The 21,466-nt window shown below is 34.7% G+C and overlaps 1 protein-coding gene across 4 annotated transcripts in view; it reads right to left on the bottom strand.

Moving 5' to 3' along the window:
• LOC125658153 (FHF complex subunit HOOK interacting protein 2A-like) overlaps positions 1 to 21,466 on the bottom strand; it is a 56,326-nt gene that overhangs the window by 14,579 nt on the left and 20,281 nt on the right. For all 4 annotated transcript variants that reach the window (XM_056149621.1, XM_056149624.1, XM_056149623.1 and 1 more), the window contains exons 6-9: positions 17,724 to 17,912; positions 5,719 to 5,912; positions 4,662 to 4,853; positions 2,259 to 2,338 (exon numbers count right to left, since the gene is read on the bottom strand). In XM_056149621.1, coding sequence (XP_056005596.1) covers positions 2,259 to 2,338; positions 4,662 to 4,853; positions 5,719 to 5,912; positions 17,724 to 17,912 — 655 coding nt within the window. The remainder of the gene's footprint in view (positions 1 to 2,258; positions 2,339 to 4,661; positions 4,854 to 5,718; positions 5,913 to 17,723; positions 17,913 to 21,466) is intronic.

Here is a 21,466-nt window from a genome sequence, read left to right as displayed (position 1 = left end):
CTATGTTCCTCACAGAATGACAGGCCTAAGTAAGCAAGTTTCTTTAAAAAATATACAAAATGTTTGTGAAAAATAACAGAAATTTATCTCATAATGGACTGGATAAATAATTTCATGAAAACAGAGCTATTGCCCTTGGATTCAATATTTTGAAAAATATAATTCATTATTCATATATAACTTAGACTTTTGAAATATTTTATGGTTAACAAGAGTTTTTACAATAACTATTTAAAAAGACTTCAACAAAATTTATGTTCCTGTCGTGCATAAATCTTATTAAAACATTGACTTTGCGAAATTTTATGTTGTCACAGGAGGGTGGAACTATAATGTTTAAATAAGGAAGTTGAATCAGTTGTAACTGAAAATGGGCTCCAGAACCCAAGAAAACTATGGAACAGACACCTACCAAACTCATGATAATAATTATGATAAAGAGAAGGCAAAGATAAATAGTTTGGAATTGGGGAGATGTAATCAATTTCATTGTTAGGTGAAGGCAAACAAACAACTACTTAATTTTTGTCATCCGATATTACTTGACATACTCAAGTGCCATATGAAAAATTTAATATATCATTAAGTGTGTTGGATGTAGAATTTTATATCTACTATTTAACAATTAAGTGTGTTGACTGGAGAATTTTATATCTACTATTTAACAATTTTAAAAGTGTGTTGACTGGAGAATTTTATATCTACTATTCAAAAGGGCAAGGACAGGATTTGAGCTGAAAATGTTCAAATTTTATTTTTTCCATGCTTAAAGGTATTTCTGATGGTCAGCAAAAATTTGAATGTCAGTTGTCGAGTTACAAGACAGACACAGGACTCACAATTCTTTTTTACATAAACAACTAAGGCTCGTGTCATGTTTTTGTTTAGATAGGTTAAATATACATGTACTAGTAAAATTTTTGTTTAAATCAGACTTTTCAATTTACAACTTAATTCTGAACACAATTAAACAGATTCTGTGTTTGTCACATCTCAATTTCTTTTAAACATGATATTTTCTATGAATCAATACCTTTATGTAAACAAAAACATGGCACGAGCGGCTCAGCCTTGTTTACATAACAAGGAATTGTGAGTGCTGCATCTCACTTGTGACTCCATAAATGTCATTCAAATTTTACTGACCGTTAGAAATTACATTAAAACTGTGGAATATAAAATTTGAAAATTTTCAGTTCAAATTGTGTCCATGCCCCTGTTGACTAAAAATGTATAAAGTAATATTAAACACTGCTGTCATTTACATAGTCCTAACTAGTTAATGTACTATAAATTACGTCTGTGACATCTTGATTTAATTCCTTTATATCAAATGGTCTTCAGCATATCAGTAATTCATTATTTTTCATTCATTAAGAATAAATTGTGAAGTTTACAACCACAATAACAGATATGTCCCCTACTTTTAGTGCAAGGGGAGAAACTGTAAATCTGTAGGTCATCATATTGATCTGTTGTTTCAATATGATCTGTTAATTTGGAATTGATGCAAAATCTACAAGAATTGTATTATTAGTTACACAGTTACATGTAGTTAGTGACCTGATACGGAAAAATACATGGTGTGAACAGAAAACCTGTATGGGGCTCGGCGATACTGGTTTTCTGTTCACACCATGTATTTTTCCGAATCACGTCACTAACTAACTGTGTAATGAATTTATCACGTCAAAGACCTCCAACTTATATGTGGGGTCTATATCATACAATATATCTGTCCAAATCGCTTTGTCACCGCTGCAAGCCGAACCCGACAATAAATTATTCGCTCAATACGGATTTTTCTCGCGTGATATGGGTTTTTTTCATGGCGTCATGTGACCAAGATCTGACCAATTAGATTTCAACAATTTTGTTTGAGGCATGATAAATGCAGTTCTCAGACATCTATTGAAACTGTTTACACACCTGATACATACAATTGTCAGACATCTATTGAACTTGTTTACACACCTGATACATACAGTTGTCAGACATCTATTGAACTTGTTTACATACCTGATACATACAGTTGTCAGACATCTATTGAAACTGTTTACACACCTGATACATACAGTTGTCAGACATCTATTGAACTTGTTTACATACCTGATACATACAGTTGTCAGACATCTATTGAACTTGTTTACACACCTGATACATACAGTTGTCAGACATCTATTGAACTTGTTTACACACCTGATAAGAGTGGTGGAGAACATACCGTTCTCAGACATCTATTGAACTTGTTTACACACCTGATAAGAGTGGTGGAGAACATACCGTTCTCAGACATCTATTGAGGTATGCTGTAGCCAGTATAGCACCTGATTCACAACTGAAACATTAATAAGAAATTTACATGTAACAGTCAATTTGAATGGCTGAGCACATTGAAAAATTTAGGTTATATTGTATAACATAACTTGATAAACAGACACACCCCTTGACAACCCAGGACAGCACAAACTTTTTTTTATTTTAATTTACATTGAAACACTGTTGATTTGTAGACATTTTATGAAATGGAAAATCAATATGCACAACAAGTTACTTCTCTTTCATATATTGTTTTCTCAACGTCAAACAAGATGTAGAATTTACTTGTACGCAAATCAATATATGTACATTCTCTGTACGATATTTTAATAACAGCATAAAACAAAGATGTATTCAAATTAATGGTATACCAAGTACTTGCAAAGTTTGCTTTATTTCATTCTGAAATACATTTTTCACTGGGGAAAAAATTGCTTGATCCACCTCTCAAAGCATAACTGTGTCATCTTCCATCAGAATTTAATGTCACATGGACTTGTGGATTAAGCGATTAGTCATTAGCTTATATCTTGCTGTGCTGGATTTGTTGCATGCAATGGTAAGTTTTGATGTAGTCTAAAACTTGCATCAAATCAAAAACTGCAAATTATTGCATTTTCTGATATATCTGAAAGGTTGTTTTGTGTGATGTCAAAGAGTAAACAATTTTCCATATTTTCTGTCAGAGTGAATTCTGAGTTGATCTTTGAGGAGCAGCAAAGTAAACAACAATACATGCACAGTCTACACACATTTTCTGTTATAAAGATCTGTGACAATTAAACTTCACCCTCAATGACTATACGTTTACAAATTTGATAAATAAATTACGGTACAATCTCTATTGACCTAAGATGGCTGCCTTCATCAGTAGTTGCTAAGTATATCCTTGATTTGTATTAATCATGTACATAATAATATAATAACAAAGACTTGAATGTAGTTTTGTCTTTTTGCATTAAATTAAACGGACCCAAACCAGACTTTATTGCATAAAATACCCAAAAATTAAATAAATTCCTGAAATGCATTTTCATCCACTAACTTGTGACCAGGAAATATTATTCCATCACAAGGTATAGCAATCAAAAAAACATATGCAATTAAGAAATACATTTCATTTTTGACAAGATTGCTACGTGTAGCCATGTCCCTCACCGCAGCAACAAAAGTTGAAGAACAAAAGTCCCGTAACTCCTATAAAATTTGTCGATTCAAAATGACGGCAAAATATGATCAACTATATAGGGTGACTAACAATCCTATAAAATTTGAACAAAATCTGTACAGTAGTCTCTGAGGAGTTGCATCCACAGCGTTCCTATAGTGTAGCAAGTACAAATTCAACAAAGTCCCATAACTCTTGTAAAATTTGTCAAATTAGAATGGTGCCGCAATATGATCAACTAAATATTGTGACTAACAATCCTACAAAATTTGAACAAAATCCACTGAGCAGTGTCTGAGGAGTTGCATCCACAAAGTGTTCCTATAGAGTAGCATGTACAATTCAACAAAGTCCCATAACTCCTGTAGATGAATCAAAATGACGGCGCAATATGATCAACTACATATGGTGACTAACAATCCTACAAAGTTTGAAAAAGATCCGTTGAGCAGTTTCAGAGAAGTGTCCACAAAGTGTTTCTATAGTGCAGCATGTACAAATTCAATAAAGTCCTATAACTCCTGTAAAATTTGTTGAATCAAAATGGCAGTGCAATGTGATGAACTTCATATGGAGACTTAACAATTCTACAAAATTTGAACAAAATCTGTTGAGCTGTTTCAGAAGAGTTGTGTCCACAATTGCAAGTGGGAAGGATGGACGGATATCAGTATTTCTATGTCCCAATCTGCATTGTGGTTGGGGACAAAAATACATGATGGTATGAACTGCGATGCTTTACGCCAGCACACTTCATAAAGCATGTAAACGCTTCATAAAAAGTATGCTAGCATGAGTGTTGCTGTTGAACATACCCTCATGTATTTTCAAAAATGAAATTTATATTTTGTATTGACATTTAATTACTTTCATTTCCTTCAGAATATTCCCAACCATTAAAATGGCCACATTATATTTATCAAGATTCATGCACTCTGACAGATTCATAAGGAAATGGCAATCATTTCAATTGGTACAGATATCAAAGGTAAAAACATTGGAAATGTAAATATTATAATATGAATTGCTTTTAATGTACCATGAATTATCATACAGGGGATTGTGGAGGTTAAGTATTAAGAATGATGCACATATTTCCTCTAAAACATTGTCACAACCTAGAAGTGTGAAAAGTCCGTTTTTTTTTTTTTTAATCCATTCCACACTCTCTTACGTTTGCATTACTGAGGGTTCCATGATGACATTCAGGAAAAGTTCCCGGATAGACTTAGCCAGACTCTTGGCCACCATTGGACTGGAAACTGAAATAAGCTGATCACAGTAATCCAGCCAGGACAGAAAGCTCACCAGGTGGCGCTTTCCCACAAACGTCTTCTGATCCTCACTTTCTGTGATGACATCCAAGCTGTGAAAAAACATTAAATAGTTAGATGACATCCAGGCTGTGACAAAACATTAAATAGTTAGATGACATCCAGGCTGTGACAAAACATTAAATAGTTTGATGACATCCAGGCTGTGACAAAACATTAAATAGTTAGATGACATCCAGGCTGTGACAAAACATTAAATAGTTAGATGACATCCAGGCTGTGACAAAACATTAAATAGTTAGATGACATCCAGGCTGTGACAAAATATTAAATAGTTAGATGACATCCAGGCTGTGACAAAACATTAAATAGTTAGATGACATCCTGATTGTATTAAACAGTTCATTTGTGTTAATTACAACATCAAAATGCAAGATCCTTTGTTACTGAACAAAATACAATTGAACTTCAGTATCTCAAACATCAATATCTCAAATACCACAGATATATCAAAGGGAGTTGGAAGTCCCATGCAACGAATTACTTTCTTTACATATGTCAACCTTCATATCTTGAACCCTGGGATATCCCAGTTTTGCTTGGCCCTGTTGAGTTCAAGATAACGAGGTTTGCATGGCTGTGTTCTAATTCACTTAAATCCAATCCAATTATGTTATCTATAACATAAAAATTAATGATATCAAACTTTTTAACATGTCAATTATCTTTCAAAAATTTTGAACTTCCTTACCATTTCTTACTCATGCACTTACACAGAAACAATTATATCAATGTACATAAATAAAATCACTGTTGTATGTGCAGCTGTACTATCTTCATTACAGTCAACAATGCATACCTATAATGTCAGTATATGTAATATTCAACTTCATTGTAAGACCATGCACTCTTAGACTACTCGTTATCCAATACAAAAACAAAATAAATAATATTAACCCCCATTTCGCCTCCACATTTTCAAGATCTGCAGGATTGATGAAGGAAGGCAGTTTGAGATAGGCTTCTACAAGCCGCTGACTCATCTCGGTACAGAAAGCTGTATCCTGAACAATACACGAAGCAGCCGTTTCTTCTGGCAAACTTGCACAAAGCATCAAACCCTCGCAGGCCTTCACTGCTACTCGACTGTCCTGTTGAAATAAATTACTTTTATTTCAATCTGATTATTGCCAGGTTGTGATTTATCTGGAAATTGTGTTTTCAATATAAGTGTTAAAACAACAGACCCATGGGTCACAATGCTCACCTTAATCAACTAGTTCTTGCAGAAAATGGGCTACTTGTATTTAACGTGAATCATTATAATTGCATAAACTGAAAATTTACCAGAAAATAAAACCACAAACATTTTGAACGACTTTTTAAATTCTATTTCTAAAATATTCTGCCAAATAACACTCCTGATGCCAAAAAGGCTTTATACACAGTACTTTCAACATACATTGCATGTACAATAAAATCGTCACTTAAGTTTCTATTAACAATTAAAATATTGAACAGTAACCTAGAGGTTTATTGGCCTGAATGCATGGGCAAGCAATATATTCATTAAACTTAATGAAATCTTAGGCCCATCATTCAGGGTGTTTTATTGGCCCACAACACCTTTATAATTTTACAGTCTTAGAATTTTATCAAGTAGGACATAAAAATTAACTTCTTAATTCTGGACCATGATTAAAAGGATAGAGTGTGTTACAAAAGGAAGAAAAAATATCGGAGTGAAAAAAAGCAACCTCCAAATGAATATATATATTTTGTCAAATTTCTCCACACTAAATTATTTACTTTGAATCCATACAATAATGTTTCGGCAATTTCTTTCTATATAATCAAAAGAAATTCTAAATTTAAGATTACAACAAAATATTTCAAGATGTATGAATTTTGATATATGTCAGTGATGATTTTAAGTACAGCGAAGCTGTTTAAGTTATTTAGGTAACAATTAGAAAATATGATTTAATTTGGTAGCTAATGCCTCTTTAAGGAAAATGTTAATGGAATTGTGTTAAAGTTCAAAAGTTACAAATTGAATGAATGAGGTTTAATTGTTTAGAAAACAAATTGACCATTATTATAATGTAAATTAATTACTAATTGTCTAAATTTGGATTCTTAACATGCACTGCAAAACAACATGACATTTAAATGAAAGAAATTAATTATGAAATTAATGCATGTGTCATGATATTATTTATTACAATCAAAATAGAAATCCATTACAGCTAGTGCATGTTTAAATGAAGGTTCATAATATCACAATAAAGATAATATTGAAAGTGAAAGTAGATTGTATATACAGCCCTGCTGTGGTGCCTATAGCTAAGCTCAGACCCATGACGAATGCTCGTGATTATAATTTCTATAGCTATATAATTTCTCCTTGTTTATTTCCTTTATGTACAGGAAAACAGAAGCTTCTTAACATTTACAGTAAAACACACCTACAATGACCACACTTATAATGAATTCACACTTACTGCAAAGTAATACAATGTATATTTATTCCCCTGTGAGAGGAAATCAAAGTCCTGAAAGTACTGAAAGACGGGGTCAAATTATTCAATGCATAACTTTCAGAAATGGTGCAGTTATGCTAATTTGACAATTCATATGAAAACTCTCCAGACAAATACTTTAATCAGACATAGGTCTTGAATTGCAGATTTACGTACAACTTCCTATTCATGTTTTTGATACAAGAAAAGAAGTACGTGTTCAAATTCGAAATTTTCTTGAAGTCTGTTCCTTTTTTATGTTTTTTATGGTTTTGAGGCCAAAACCAATATCTAAAGGAATGCTTGTATTAATTGTGACCTCCTAGTCTTGTGGCCAGTTTTGTTTAATCAATATAATCCAGAACTCGATATTCTTGGTTATCATTTCGCCGAGATAGTTCCTTCCTTATTAAACCTCAATATTCTTGGTTTGTATCTTATAGTGAGGGTCACCATTTTAACTTGTGCACTTAGCTCTTCAGCTATTCATAGCTAAATCAGGTGATGAACTCTTGTGAAAAAGCATGAATGATATAATAAAGTAAATGAAAAGAAATATAGATAAAGGTATGGAACAAAGTTTAATATGTCAACAGAACAGAAAGATAACATGATAGGTTGACATATGACAGTATACATGTATGTTTAATAGCTTATTTTTTATGGATCAACATAATGAAACCAAATGTTAAAGATAAAATTGATAATGGCATACTTTGGAATTGCACAATACAACCTGTCAATAACACATGAAAGGTTAAAATCAAGTGGATATGTAAACACTCCAATTCTTTCTTTAGTAAAGGAAATTTTCTAAACTACTAAAACTGTACACAAGAACATGTAAATTGTAAACATTGTAACAAAATTGGTAACATAGTAATTTCAAATTTTTGACACACATTTAGGCTAGAAGTTTCCTATGCAATGAAAAATATTTAAATTTTACAGTCCAACATAAATAAACAAGTCCACAAGCCAGACAACTATCTTCTCAAGTGAAACAATATGACATGAAGTGTTACAAATTCAGGCATTTTAGAATATTATGCATATACCAGTATCTGGACAATTAACAATTGTAAAAGCATTACTGTTGAATAGTAATAACATCGATATAGAACAGTGAACTATGGTTGTGTAAAGAATATAATACTGTTGCAATGTGAGATTTTGAGTTAATAATACAGACTGATGCCTGATCAGGGTTAAATAAATTGCAATGCTGGGTTTCCATTGCTATTTTCAGTATCACAGAAAAGGTTATAATGAAATGGACATGTAAACACTCCAAACTTGTATAAAACAAGGTGTGTTTATGAAACACAAAATGCCCCCGATAATGGCCAATTCCGAAGATGGTCAAGTCACAAAGACCAATATCTTGGTCCCAGTAGAAAGACCTTGTCACAAGAAATGCTCAAGTGTAATATGAAAGCTCTAATATTTACCATTTAGAAGTTAAGACCAATGTCAATCTTTTTAAAAGTAGGTCAAATGTCAAGGTCAAAAGGTTCAGTACAAACTGAACGGTCTTGTCACAAGGAATACTCATGTGAAATATCAAAGCTCTATCACTTACTGTTCAAAAGTTATTACCAAGGTTAACATTTTTAAAAAGTAGGCCAAACTCCAAGATCAAATGGTCAAAAATGTTGGTACCCACAAAAAGGTCTTGTCACAAGAAATACTCATATGAAATATCAAAGCTCTAGCTCTTACTGTTCAAAAGTTATTGGCAGGGTTAAAGTTTTTAAAAAGTAGGTCAAACTCCAAGGTCGAGGTCACAGGGTCAAAAATGTTGATACCCATGGAAAGGTCTTGCCATAAAGAATACTCATGTGAAATATCATTTACCGTTCAAAAGTTATTAGCAAGGTCAAAGTTTTCAAAAATAAGGTCAACCTCCAAGGTCAAGGTCACAGGATCAAAATTGTTGGTACCCACAAAAAGGTCTTGTCACAAGAAATACTCAAATGAGATATCAAAACTCTAGCTCTTACTGTTCAAAAGTTATTGAAAGGTTAAAGTTTTTAAAAAGTAAGTCAAACTCAAAGGTGGAGGTCACAGGGTAAAAAAATGTTGATACCCATGGAAAGGTCTTGTCATAAGGAATACTCATGTGAAATATCAAAGCTCTATCACTTACTGTTCAAAAGTTATTAGCAAGGTTAAAGTTTTCAAAAAGTAGGTCAAACTCCAAGGTAGAGGTCACAGGGTCAAAAATGTTGGTACCCACAAAAAGGTCTTGTCATAAGGAATACTCATGTGAAATATCAAAGCTCTATCACTTACTGTTCAAAAGTTATTAGCAAGGTTAAAGATTCAGACAGAATTACAGAATGACTGACAGGACAAAAATAATATGCCCCCTGATCTTCGATCTCGGGGGCATGGAAATAGTTTCTAAACTACTAGAACTGTAAATATGTACATGTAAATTGTAAACATTTTAACAAATTATTTACATAATTTCAAATTTTTTGACACACATTAGGACTAGAAGTTTCCTATGCAATAACTCGACTGTATGACTAACGGGATGATTTCAGCTTCTCCATCGTCAACTTCCCATAAAAATGTAGCAATATTCCATTATCACCTGCATATGGTGTTTATATATCTCAACTGATTCGATATGCAAGAGCTTGTTCTGCATATAGTCAGTTTTTAAATCGAGGTAAGCTACTGACAAACAAGTTGATGGTACAGGGGTTTCAACAGTCTCGATTGAAGTCAACATTTCGCAAATTCTATGGTCGTCAATACAACCTATCATTGGGTCAAATGCTGTCTGACATGTTTCATACCGATTGTTAAGCCATTCTTGGCACACTGATTTTGACTGCGGATAACTCTGTTTACTTGATCCGCATATAGGGCTCACGGCGGGTGTGACTGGTCAACAGGGGATGCTTACTCCTCCTAGGCACCTGATACCACCTCTGGTGTGTCCAGGGGTCCGTGTTTGCCCAACTATCTATTTTGTATTGCTTGTAGGAGTTATGAGATTGATCACTGTTCGTTATCTTCACCTTTCATACATGTGATAGTCAATCATAAATATACAAGACCACAAGGCAGACATCTTTTTTTAAATAATATAATATAAAGAGCTGTAAATTATATAATTTCAAAATATTAAGCATTAAAGATGCGTATGGCCGAGTTGCAGTTTGGGAAATTATGCACCCTTGCATTCATAAAGTAAAACCATGCACATATTTTATATAGTTTATAAGTATGAAGCTTTAAATGGCCGCAGTAGGTAATTAGTGTGATAATGACCTTGACCTTTGGATTTCAAAAGCAACATGAATCTTGAATGTCATCAGGATTTGAAGTCTAATAAACATGCACCAGCAAGTACATGTATAAAAGTTAGAGGCAAGCTCAAATCTACAGTATATAGTGAAAAAGAGACTGACCTTTTGACCTCAAAAAGAATAAGAAAAACGTCCAAAAAACTCGCCTGTACAGTTGTTGGGGGTTATATTGTTAGCTTGCATTAAAACTATTTTTTTGCGTGCATAGAATAAATTACACAACAAACTCTGGATACATTCGCATATTCTCGGTTTCTTCCATAAAAAAGGCCGGATGTACACAAAGTAAGAATATTTGCTCATGGAAACAACAATCGTTTCTGTTTGAAAGATAATTCAAATTCATCTAAGAAATCAATGAAAAATAAAAAGATTGTTTTTTTCAAAATATTGATCTTATATTTTTCAAATCTGTGTACAAAATGATCAGCGCAATTTATGCACTCTTTTCTTCCATGTAGATTCAATTCATTGTGTTCTCCGCACGGCTTCCGTTTTGAGACCTTGACTGACAGTAAACTAATAGACGGGGTCACATGACCCCGTCTAAAAATGTAAATATTTCATTGGATATAATGAAGTTTGGTTATAACGATGTGTTTTTCGCTGGCCCCGGAGATTCGCTATAACTGTGTTTTACTGTAATATATTTTCACTGCATGATCCATGTAAGCTCCACCCCTGACTCAGGGCCATGAATTTCATAATTTTGGTAGCTAGTCTACGAGACTTCTATTTTTAATATAACTATAATTGCACCAAGTTTAAATCTTATGTCAAATCCAAATGCCCATGAAGAAAGTATATTATTTTCAAAAATTGTACGCTAATATTAAAGCTTTAAGTCCTATCCCTCGACTCCAAATAGGACATTGACCATGAAATTCAAAAATTTTGTTCCCTTCCTCATAAAAAATATTTTTAAAAAACTACTGACAAATTCAGTTTCTCAGAAGTCAAAACCATTCTAATTTAACAACACATGATTATGGATATTATGGATGGGCACAGATTGTGTAGCAATAGCTCTTTCAAGTGACTCAGGTGACCTAAAAATCTGGTGTGTATTACACTTAAACCTGTCTAAGCTTACACCATGTAATCCATTTCACAGTGAATTCTGATCTAATCTATAGTCAAAATCAGTATGTAAAGAATGGTTTAACAATTGTCATGAACATGTCAGACAGTGGTATTTGCAAATTAGATAATAAAAACCATAGTATTTGCAAAATGCAACGTTAAACAAGAGCATTGAAAACCCTGTTACATCAACTTATATGTCAGTAAGCCTGCCTACCAGTAAATTTAACAAGAGTACCACAAACGGTACAACATACACCCATTAGACCTTCAGTACAATATCTGTATCAATAATGAGAAAAAGTTCAGAAAACTATTTCCTACTTTTAGCCCTAAAGTATGCCAAGGTGCACCAATCAAGTTGAAGTGTGAATTGATTATGTATTTTTTTGAGAGGGAGTTTGTGACAAAATTTCAGGGCAATACCTGTATTCATAATGAAAGAAATGTGGACAACTGTTTGATCTACTTTTACCCCCTAAAGTAGGTCATGGTGCACCAATTCAGATGAAATGCAAACTAAACTTATATTCCTTTGAGCTTGTGACTAAATTTAAGGGCAATATCTGTATCCGTAATGAAAACAAGGTTTTTCTACTAAGTGATACTACAACCTTGACCTTGAGAAACAATAGGCATCCTCTGCTAAGTTGGAAAGTCCTAGCCCCAACGGTTCAGTCTGTATCCTGTCTACAAGGTTTTCCTACTAAGTGATACTACGACCTTGACCTTTGACCTTGAAGAACAAAGGCGTCCTCCACTTGGCATGAGGAGTATGTTTACTAAATTTGATGGTCCTAGCCCCAATAGTTCAGTCTGTATTCTGCTTACAAGGTTTTCCTATTCCTCTCATCATGGTGATCAAATGTACCAAGTTGCAAGATCCTGGAGCTTAGGGTTCATTTTTCATTTTGCCTACAAGGTCCGTAGAGACGGACAGACAGATGGAGGACGCCATACCATTACATGTCCTGTCTTTGACCCGCATATAAAAATTTATCATATGAAGAACACACTCTTGTGTATTGAATGATTTGAGAGACATAAACATCATATGCAGGTGACAATGGAATATTGATAGATATAAATATAGGAATTTGATGATTGAGAAACTTACCCATTTGTCAGGAAGTTGTGTTGTTGATTTGCTGTTAACATTTATACTCAATAAAATATCCAACACTTCCACTCCTCAAATTTCTCAACATTTCTAAATGACCATTCCAAACTTAACAAGAAGATATGAAAATAACTTATTCACAAAAACAAGTGTTTTGTGCACTAAACCCAATCATCGAAGAAAACAAAATAACCCTCATGAATAGAACAGGAATTTCTTTCTATGATGTCTTTTGATTTTATGAATCCAATATGAATGTGCACTTTTATTATCAAGTTCCCGGGGACTCAGATGACAATGACAGAGTATATATATAAGAACCTATAATTAGCTCGCAGTAGGTGTTGCTGTTCTTCCCCCTTCTCAGTGTGGACCACCACTTCATGATTCAGTCTGATAAAGCTACTCATGCAATGTCAATAATAAAGCATAAATTTCACTGACCTTTGTTAAATTCAAACATTGATTTCATTAAAAAAAAATACCAAAACAAAAATATGACACGTACGATAAGTTCACAGCTAGAGTACAATTTTTACTACAAGAAATAAATTTCTGAAAATAGGGTATGAACTGCAACCCATTATGCACGCATACTTCATGAAGCACACATTATTTTCAAAATTAATTTTTTTCCTTATATTTGCTTTCTATTTTAATTTCTGTAGGATTCCCAACTGTTAAAATAGACATGATATATTTATCAAGTATATAGTTCTGTATTCATATGCAGGATATTGTTTACAACTGCAGCACATTCATGGAAAATGGCTATCATTACAATTGTAAAGAAATCAAAGGCAAAATCATTGGAAATGTAAATATTAAGAAATAAAGGCAGGTACACTTCATGTAGTATTAACATATACACACATGCCCTTGTGTGGATTTAAGCTTACAGCCTTTTGAACAGCCTTCAGGCAAAATATGATCATGAGGCACACTAGATGTACTGCTTGACCATATCTATAGCTTTGCTGAATTATATGTTTTCAATGCACATGAAATTCTCACAATTATGTCACACATGCTACATAAAGCAAATAAATCTTTCCCATAAGCTAATGGGGGGGGGGGGGGGGGGACTTTGATAAGTTCACTAATTCACTGGAATGTGTTCTTGTGTTCTCTATTGCTGATTTAAATTCTAATACATGTAAATATTCACTTAAATAAATAGTATATATGTTTGTTGATGTTCACTTTTCATTTGTGTTCCATTCCGTAATGTGTTTACATTTTGTTCCATGTCCATTCCCCAATCACTCCTTACTGTTCAACCTCCCCAATCACTCCTTACTGTTCAACCTCCCCAACCACTCCTTACTGTTCAACCTCCACAACCACTCCTTACTGTTCAACCTCCCCAACCACTCCTTACTATTCAACCTCCCCAATCACTCCTTACTGTTCAACCTCTCCAATCACTCCTTACTGTTCAACATCCCCAATCACTTTCTACTGTTCAACCTTCCCAATAACTCCCTACTGTTCAACCTCCCCAACCACTCCTTACTGTTCTAGTTCCTCCCCAATCACTCCTTACTGTTCAACCTTCCCAATAACTCCCTACTGTTCAACCTCCCTAATCACTCCCTACTGTTCAACCTCCCCAACCACTCCTTACTGTTCAACCTCCCCAACCACTCCTTACTGTTCTAGTTCATCCCCAATCACTCCCTCCTGTTCAACCATCCCAATCACTCCCTACTGTTCAACCTCCCCAATCACTCCTTACTGTTCAACCTCTCCAATCACTCCCTACTGTTCAACCTCCCCAATCACTCCTTACTGTTCAACCTCCCCAATCACTCCTTACTGTTCAACCTCCCCAATCACTCACTACTGTTCAACCTTCTCAATTACTCCCTACTATTAAACCTTCCCAATCACTCCTTACTGTTCTAGTTCCTCCCCAATCACTTACTACTGTTCAACCTCTCCAATCACTCCCTACTATTAAACCTCCCCAATCACTCCTTACTGTTCAACCTCCCAAATCACTCCCTACTGTTCTAGTTCCTCTCCAATCACTCCTTATTGTTCAACCTTCCCAATCACTCCTTACTGTTCAACCTCCCCAATCACTCACTACTGTTCAACCTCCTCAATCACTCCATACTGTTCAACCTCCTCAATGACTTCCTACTGTTCTAGTTCCTCCCCAATCACTCCTTACTGTTCAACCTTCCCAATCACTCCCTACTGTTCAACCTTCCCAATCACTCCCTACTGTTCAACCTTCCGAATCACTCCTTACTGTTCAACCTCCCAAACCACTCCTTATTGTTACACCTCATCAACCACTCCTTACTGTTCAACCTCCCCAACCACTCCTTACTGTTCAACCTCCCCAATCACTCCCTACTGTTCTAGTTCCTCCCAAATCACTCCCTACTGTTCAACCTTTCTAATCACTCCCTACTGTCCAAACTCCCTAATCACTCCTTACTGTTCAACCTTCCCAATAACTGCCTACTGTTCAACCTCCCCAAACACCCCTTACTGTTCAACCTCCCCAATCACTCCCTACTGTTCTAGTTCCTCCCCAATCACTCCTTACTGTTCAACCTTCCCAATCACTCCTTACTGTTCAACCTTCCCAATCACTCCTTACTGTTCAACCTTCCCAATAACTCCCTACTGTTCAACCTCCCCAATCACTCCTTACTGTTCAACCTCCCCAATCACTCCCTACTGTTCTAGTTCCTCCCCAATCACTCCTTACTGTTCAACCTTCCCAATAACTCCTTACTGTTCAACCTCCCTAATCACTCCCTACTGTTCAACCTTCCCAATAACTCCCTACCGTTCAACCTCCCCAATCACTCCTTACTGTTCAACCTCCCCAATCACTCCCTACTGTTCTAGTTCCTCCCCAATCACTCCTTACTGTTCAACCTTCCCAATAACTCCTTACTGTTCAACCTCCCTAATCACTCCCTACTGTTCAACCTCCCCAATCACTCCTTACTGTTCAACCTCCCCAACCACTCCTTACTGTTCAACCTCCCCAACCACTCCTTACTGTTCAACCTCCCCAACCACTCCTTACTGTTCTAGTTCCTCCCCAATCACTCCCTACTGTTCAACCTCCCCAACCACTCCTTACTGTTCAACCTCCCCAATCACTCCCTACTGATCAACCTCCCCAATCACTCCCTACTGTTCAACCTCCCCAATCACTCCCTACTGTTCAACCTTCCCAATCACTCCTTACTGTTCAACCTCCCCAACCACTCCTTACTGTTCAACCTTCCCAATCACTCCCTACTATTAAACCTTCCCAATCACTCCCTACTGTTCTAGTTCCTCCCCAATCACTCCCTACTGTTCAACCTCCCTAATCACTCCCTACTGTTCAACCTCCCCAACCACTCCTTACTGTTCAACCTCCCCAACCACTCCTTACTGTTCAACCTTCCCAATCACTCCCTACTATTAAACCTTCCCAATCACTCCCTACTGTTCTAGTTCCTCCCCAATCACTCCCTACTGTTCAACCTCCCTAATCACTCCCTACTGTTCAACCTCCCTAATCACTCCCTACTGTTCAACCTCCCAAATCACTCCCTACTGTTCAACCTTCCCAATCACTCCCTACTGTTTAACCTCTCCAATCACTCCTTACTGTTCAACCTCCCTAATCACTCCCTACTGTTCAACCTCCCCAATCACTCACTACTGTTCAACCTCTCCAATCACTCCCTACTGTTCAACCTCCCTAATCACTCCCTACTGTTCAACCTCCCTAATCACTCCCTACTGTTCAACCTCCCCAACAATGTAATAATAACAATAAGTGTAATCATTTTCAGATTTTCTCCTTTTTGATGAGTTTAACCTTGAGGCAAAATCTATGTCTGATAAAACCATATGATTCTGATACAGTTCTAAGACATGCATTTAGAAAATTAATTAAAATATAATGGTACATGTATACTATAGACATTTTTAAACAAACTCTTTCAACATAAGATTTTTGCATAGTGTATCTGAGGGCCACCTTTGACATATATTACATGTGACTGGGCCACCTTTAATTTATGATTGGGCTACCTTTGACATTACATTAATTAATTACTTCTAATTATTACGAATTAATTAATACATTGTATGTGATCGAGCCACCTTTGACACTCACATGTACCTTTGCTTGCGATTGGACCACCACATTTCACATATATTATATATCATTGGACCACATGTTTCATATATATTATACATGTATGTCATTGGACCACCACGTTTCACATATATTATATGTAATTGGGCCACCTTTGACATCACCTTTGAGATACATGTACACTGCATTTGATGGGGCCTGTCCTACCTCTGTTTGCCCTCTCATGATTCTATATCAAAAGGTATGATATCTTAATGTACCTTGGCATGTTTTTCTTAGGGTCATTTAGGAAAAAATTGTCATTTGATTGTTAGATCAGACAATTTTACTAAAAATTATTTCATGCTAGTACATGCTAATCATTATAACTATATATTTGAAACAGCTAAAATTTTGAATTTTAAGTGCAAAAAGGTTAAATTCAATGTTATCTTATTGTCTCGTTAAGGATTTCTGGTAGATTTTGTAATTGTCACATACTATATGTATAGGTAGATAATGAATACATATTATGCAAACTTTTCTTTGATATGACATTCATAACGATGGAGCACATATCCTTGTTGTACTCATTAATGTACATTTCATTAAGTTCCTGTTTCCCTAACCTCCGACATTTTGGTGATCAACATTTGAAATTTTTCAAGGTCCTTTCCTATGTAGATTTGTTTGTTTTGTAAAATTACGTAACTTTCCTCAATCTTTGAACAATAATACAACACCTAATGTTGACATTTTTGCTTGCACATATATCATTCTGTATCAGTACAAAGGGAAACACTCACCGCACTGTGAGAGAGATTCAGTAGAGAATTCATCAGGCTGAAATTCCGTTCACCACTGGCGTCATTGGTGGCACTGGCCAAGCTGTTGGCATTTGCTGTGTTGGCAGTGGTCACATGACTTGCAGTTTGATTTGTTGGCACATCTTTGGTAAGACTAGCTTTTCTTGCATCAGTTTTGAGCTTTGGCACCTAATAATACAAAAAGCGTTTTCATATATAATGCATTACACTTAATATTCAATTGCAAATTTTAAAGAAGAATACATAACATATCCTCATAATGACTGACTTCCTTTCAAATGAAAAAAAACAAATATCAGCAATATGCTCATTATCCTTTCTTTGTAATGACAGTCATTTCCTCATGAATGCGGTGCAGTTGTAAACATTGCATGTAATATCAACCTTGATAAATCAGTATTATATCTTAATGGCCGGGAATTTCAACAGAAATTATTTAGAATGTATATACATATAAGAACAAGAGTTTGATGATCCACAAAGAGGGGCATCCCCTCATAAAGTCCCAGTCAAGGTACCTTGACCTATGACCATTTGACCACAAACTCTAGTACAGGATTCTTTCTCTTAATATCAAAGCATAAAACATGTGAAGTATCAAATAAATTGAGTACAAAATGTGGCCTGTTGAGTGTCTACAAGCTTTTTTTTTATGAACTTCCACTGTGACCTTAACTTTGACCTTTTGACCCTAAAATAAATAGGATTTCAGTTCCTCTATGATAATGATAGTAAGCTATACATTCAATTGTTGTGACGTATCAAATCAATCAAGCATAAATGTGGTCTGTAGTGTCTACAAGCTCAGTGTTACACACTCACACACACACATGAGAGTATCAAATCAAATCAATTGAGCATAAAAAAAAATACCCACACATGAACAGTCTCATTACTCTATCCGCTCTCGCAATAAATGAAATTATCAATAAACTTTTTGAAAATACATGAGGGTATGAACTGTACATTACAGCATATTTTTGATAATGCTCCATGAAGTATGCCAGTGTGAAGCATACTGTTCATATATACCCTTAATTTTTGTTAGTATAAACGTATTTTTAAAATTCTGAACTGCACAGTGAAATATATTATGTACTTGTACAAGAAAATGGCTATTAATTTCCGTACAATGGTGAGGTCCTTGGGTACATTAATATACTATTCTATTCAATCTGCTACAAGTCTGCAATGTATGCACTACAAATGGAATATATAATAATCAAAGTACAGAATGTATTCCATGGAGTTGAACTTTTAAAAGTTTTCAAAATTCAAAGAAAAAAATCAACGCAGTATTAAGTCTTCCCCGGAAGACATGTGTCGCCTGCTAGTTCATTCTATATGTAATATATCACGTATAATGTTGAAAAAGTAAATTATTCAAATGGTTTTTGTCAGTTTAATACTCCTTTTAAAGGTTTTGAGAATTACTAAACATTCTTTAACGATAACTTAATTGAAATTGAAAGATGAGACATTATTATGGAATGGAATTTTTGGGAGAATCTGTTTGAAATTAAGACATTTATTAAATGTAGACTGAATGAAAACATATGTTTGAAAATAAGTATCAACCTGTTACTGTGCTCTTCAAGACAATGGTAATAACCATAAGTAATTATCTGTTGGGTTTACTGCTTAGTCTTGTTGTCTTTTTATATATCCAATTTACTGTTTCTCAAGAAAAATCATAATTAGTGCTGTTCTGAAATCATATACTGTCCTTCAGTATGGGAATTACAAATACTGTTCTTTTGTACATAAAAATACTGTCCTTCAGTTAATCATAAAATAAAATTCTAAGTCCCGGCAAACAGGAAGTTGATAAGCGACAGATTCGAAAATGTCTTACACAATACAGTTGGCCACACTGATGCTCTGTGCCAAATATCAGGGAGTTGCCCCATGTGGTTCTTGAGAAAACTGTGACAGAAATTTTTTTGCTGTAAAAAATTCTAAGTCCCGGCAAACAGGAAGTCGATAAGCGACAGACTCGAAAATGTCTTACACAATACAGTTGGCCACACTGATGCTCTGTGCCAAATATCAGAGAGTTGCCCCATGTGGTTCTTGAGAAAACTGTGACAGAAATTTTTTGTGACGACGACGACGCCAGATGACGACGCAGGACGACGCATAGTGATCCCTATATGTCGCCACTGCGTGTAACGCAGGCGACACAATTACTGTATATATCAAAGTAAATTCCAATGTTTTTTAAAAATCAATTTTGGCACTAATTTATTTTCACTAAATTGATGTTGTTGTTTATTAGTCAAAAGCAAATACAACTTATAGACAAAGTATACAATGTAATAAATTTATGATCATATTATATATATATATATATATATATATATATATATATATATATATATATATATATATGTGTGTATGTATGTATGTATGTATATACAAATGTATATATATATTGCAGTACTTATCAGAAGATTTACAGGCTATTTTTGGCAAAGAATTTAATTGACCTGCAGTGATTATTAGCAATTTATGATTACTATTAATCAATTTGATAGGCAGCCTTGGGAAGTTGATTGTAGTGTAAGCTAAAATTCCAGTACTACAGGTACATGCTTCATCTAATCATAAAAGGTAAATCATATTGTGTTTCTAAATTACAATGAATATATTATATAGTTTTCAATCCCACTAATTGGTTCACTAATAACTATCAAATATTCAACTGAAGATAGATGACCGACAGAATGACAGTTTACATCATTATACTTTCATGTTAAATATTCAACTCTGATTGGCAGAGAAATGTTGGAAAAATCATGTTTCCCTCTGTGAGTAAAAACCACACCCTACATGGTGAAGATAATCTAGGAACTAGAAACAGTGACTTGACAATCAGGGTTAAACCTTATCAAAATTGTTGTATAGTTTTCAGTATGCATTTCAGAGTTTGAGATGATCTAGACAAAGTAGAATCAAATCATATATACATACAGACCCTGAAACGTGCTGCTACACCTCAAAGTATTTCATACAGTTCTGTACAAATCGTTCATTGTTTTCTGCAAACTGTTCTACGTAACATTGCAAACCATGCAGGTTTTCATTCATACCATTCAGCAGAATGTGCAATTAACTGTTCAGAGAACCATTCCCTTCAAAAAATGCTCCATTAGGAAAAATGATTGAAGAACAAACACTCCAATGTACACCTCTAAAAATGTATTGACTGGGCAAACTACACTCCTAAAATGTGTAAATGTTAACTGGCTGGCACTAAACCATTGCATGTAACATGATCTAATATGCTTTATTCTAAATCTGTAAAGAAAGGCCAGGAAATATATAATTATATTGCCATTTTTACAAGCACAGTTCAAACCATTAATTCAGTGTTTCATGCAAACTATTCAGTGTTTCATGTAAACCATTTAGTGTTTCATGCAAACTATTCAGTGTTTCATGTAAACTATTTAATGTTTCATGCAAACCATTTAGAGTTTCATGCAAACTATTCAGTGTTTCATGCAAACCATTCACTGTTTCATGTAAACTATTTAATGTTTCATGCAAACCATTTAGAGTTTCATGCAAACTATTCAGTGTTTCATGCAAACCATTCACTGTTTCATGCAACCCAGTTAGTGTTTCATGCAAACCATTTAGTATTTCATGCAAACTATTCAGTACGTGTTTCATGCAAACCATTCAATGTTTCATGCAAACCATTTAGTGTTTCATGC

Source organism: Ostrea edulis, chromosome 9 (assembly GCF_947568905.1).
Source record: "Ostrea edulis chromosome 9, xbOstEdul1.1, whole genome shotgun sequence".
NCBI classification, from domain to species: Eukaryota; Metazoa; Mollusca; class Bivalvia; order Ostreida; family Ostreidae; genus Ostrea; species Ostrea edulis.
The sequence above is the reverse complement of the archived record's forward strand: the minus strand, read 5'-3'. Positions and strand labels throughout refer to the sequence as shown.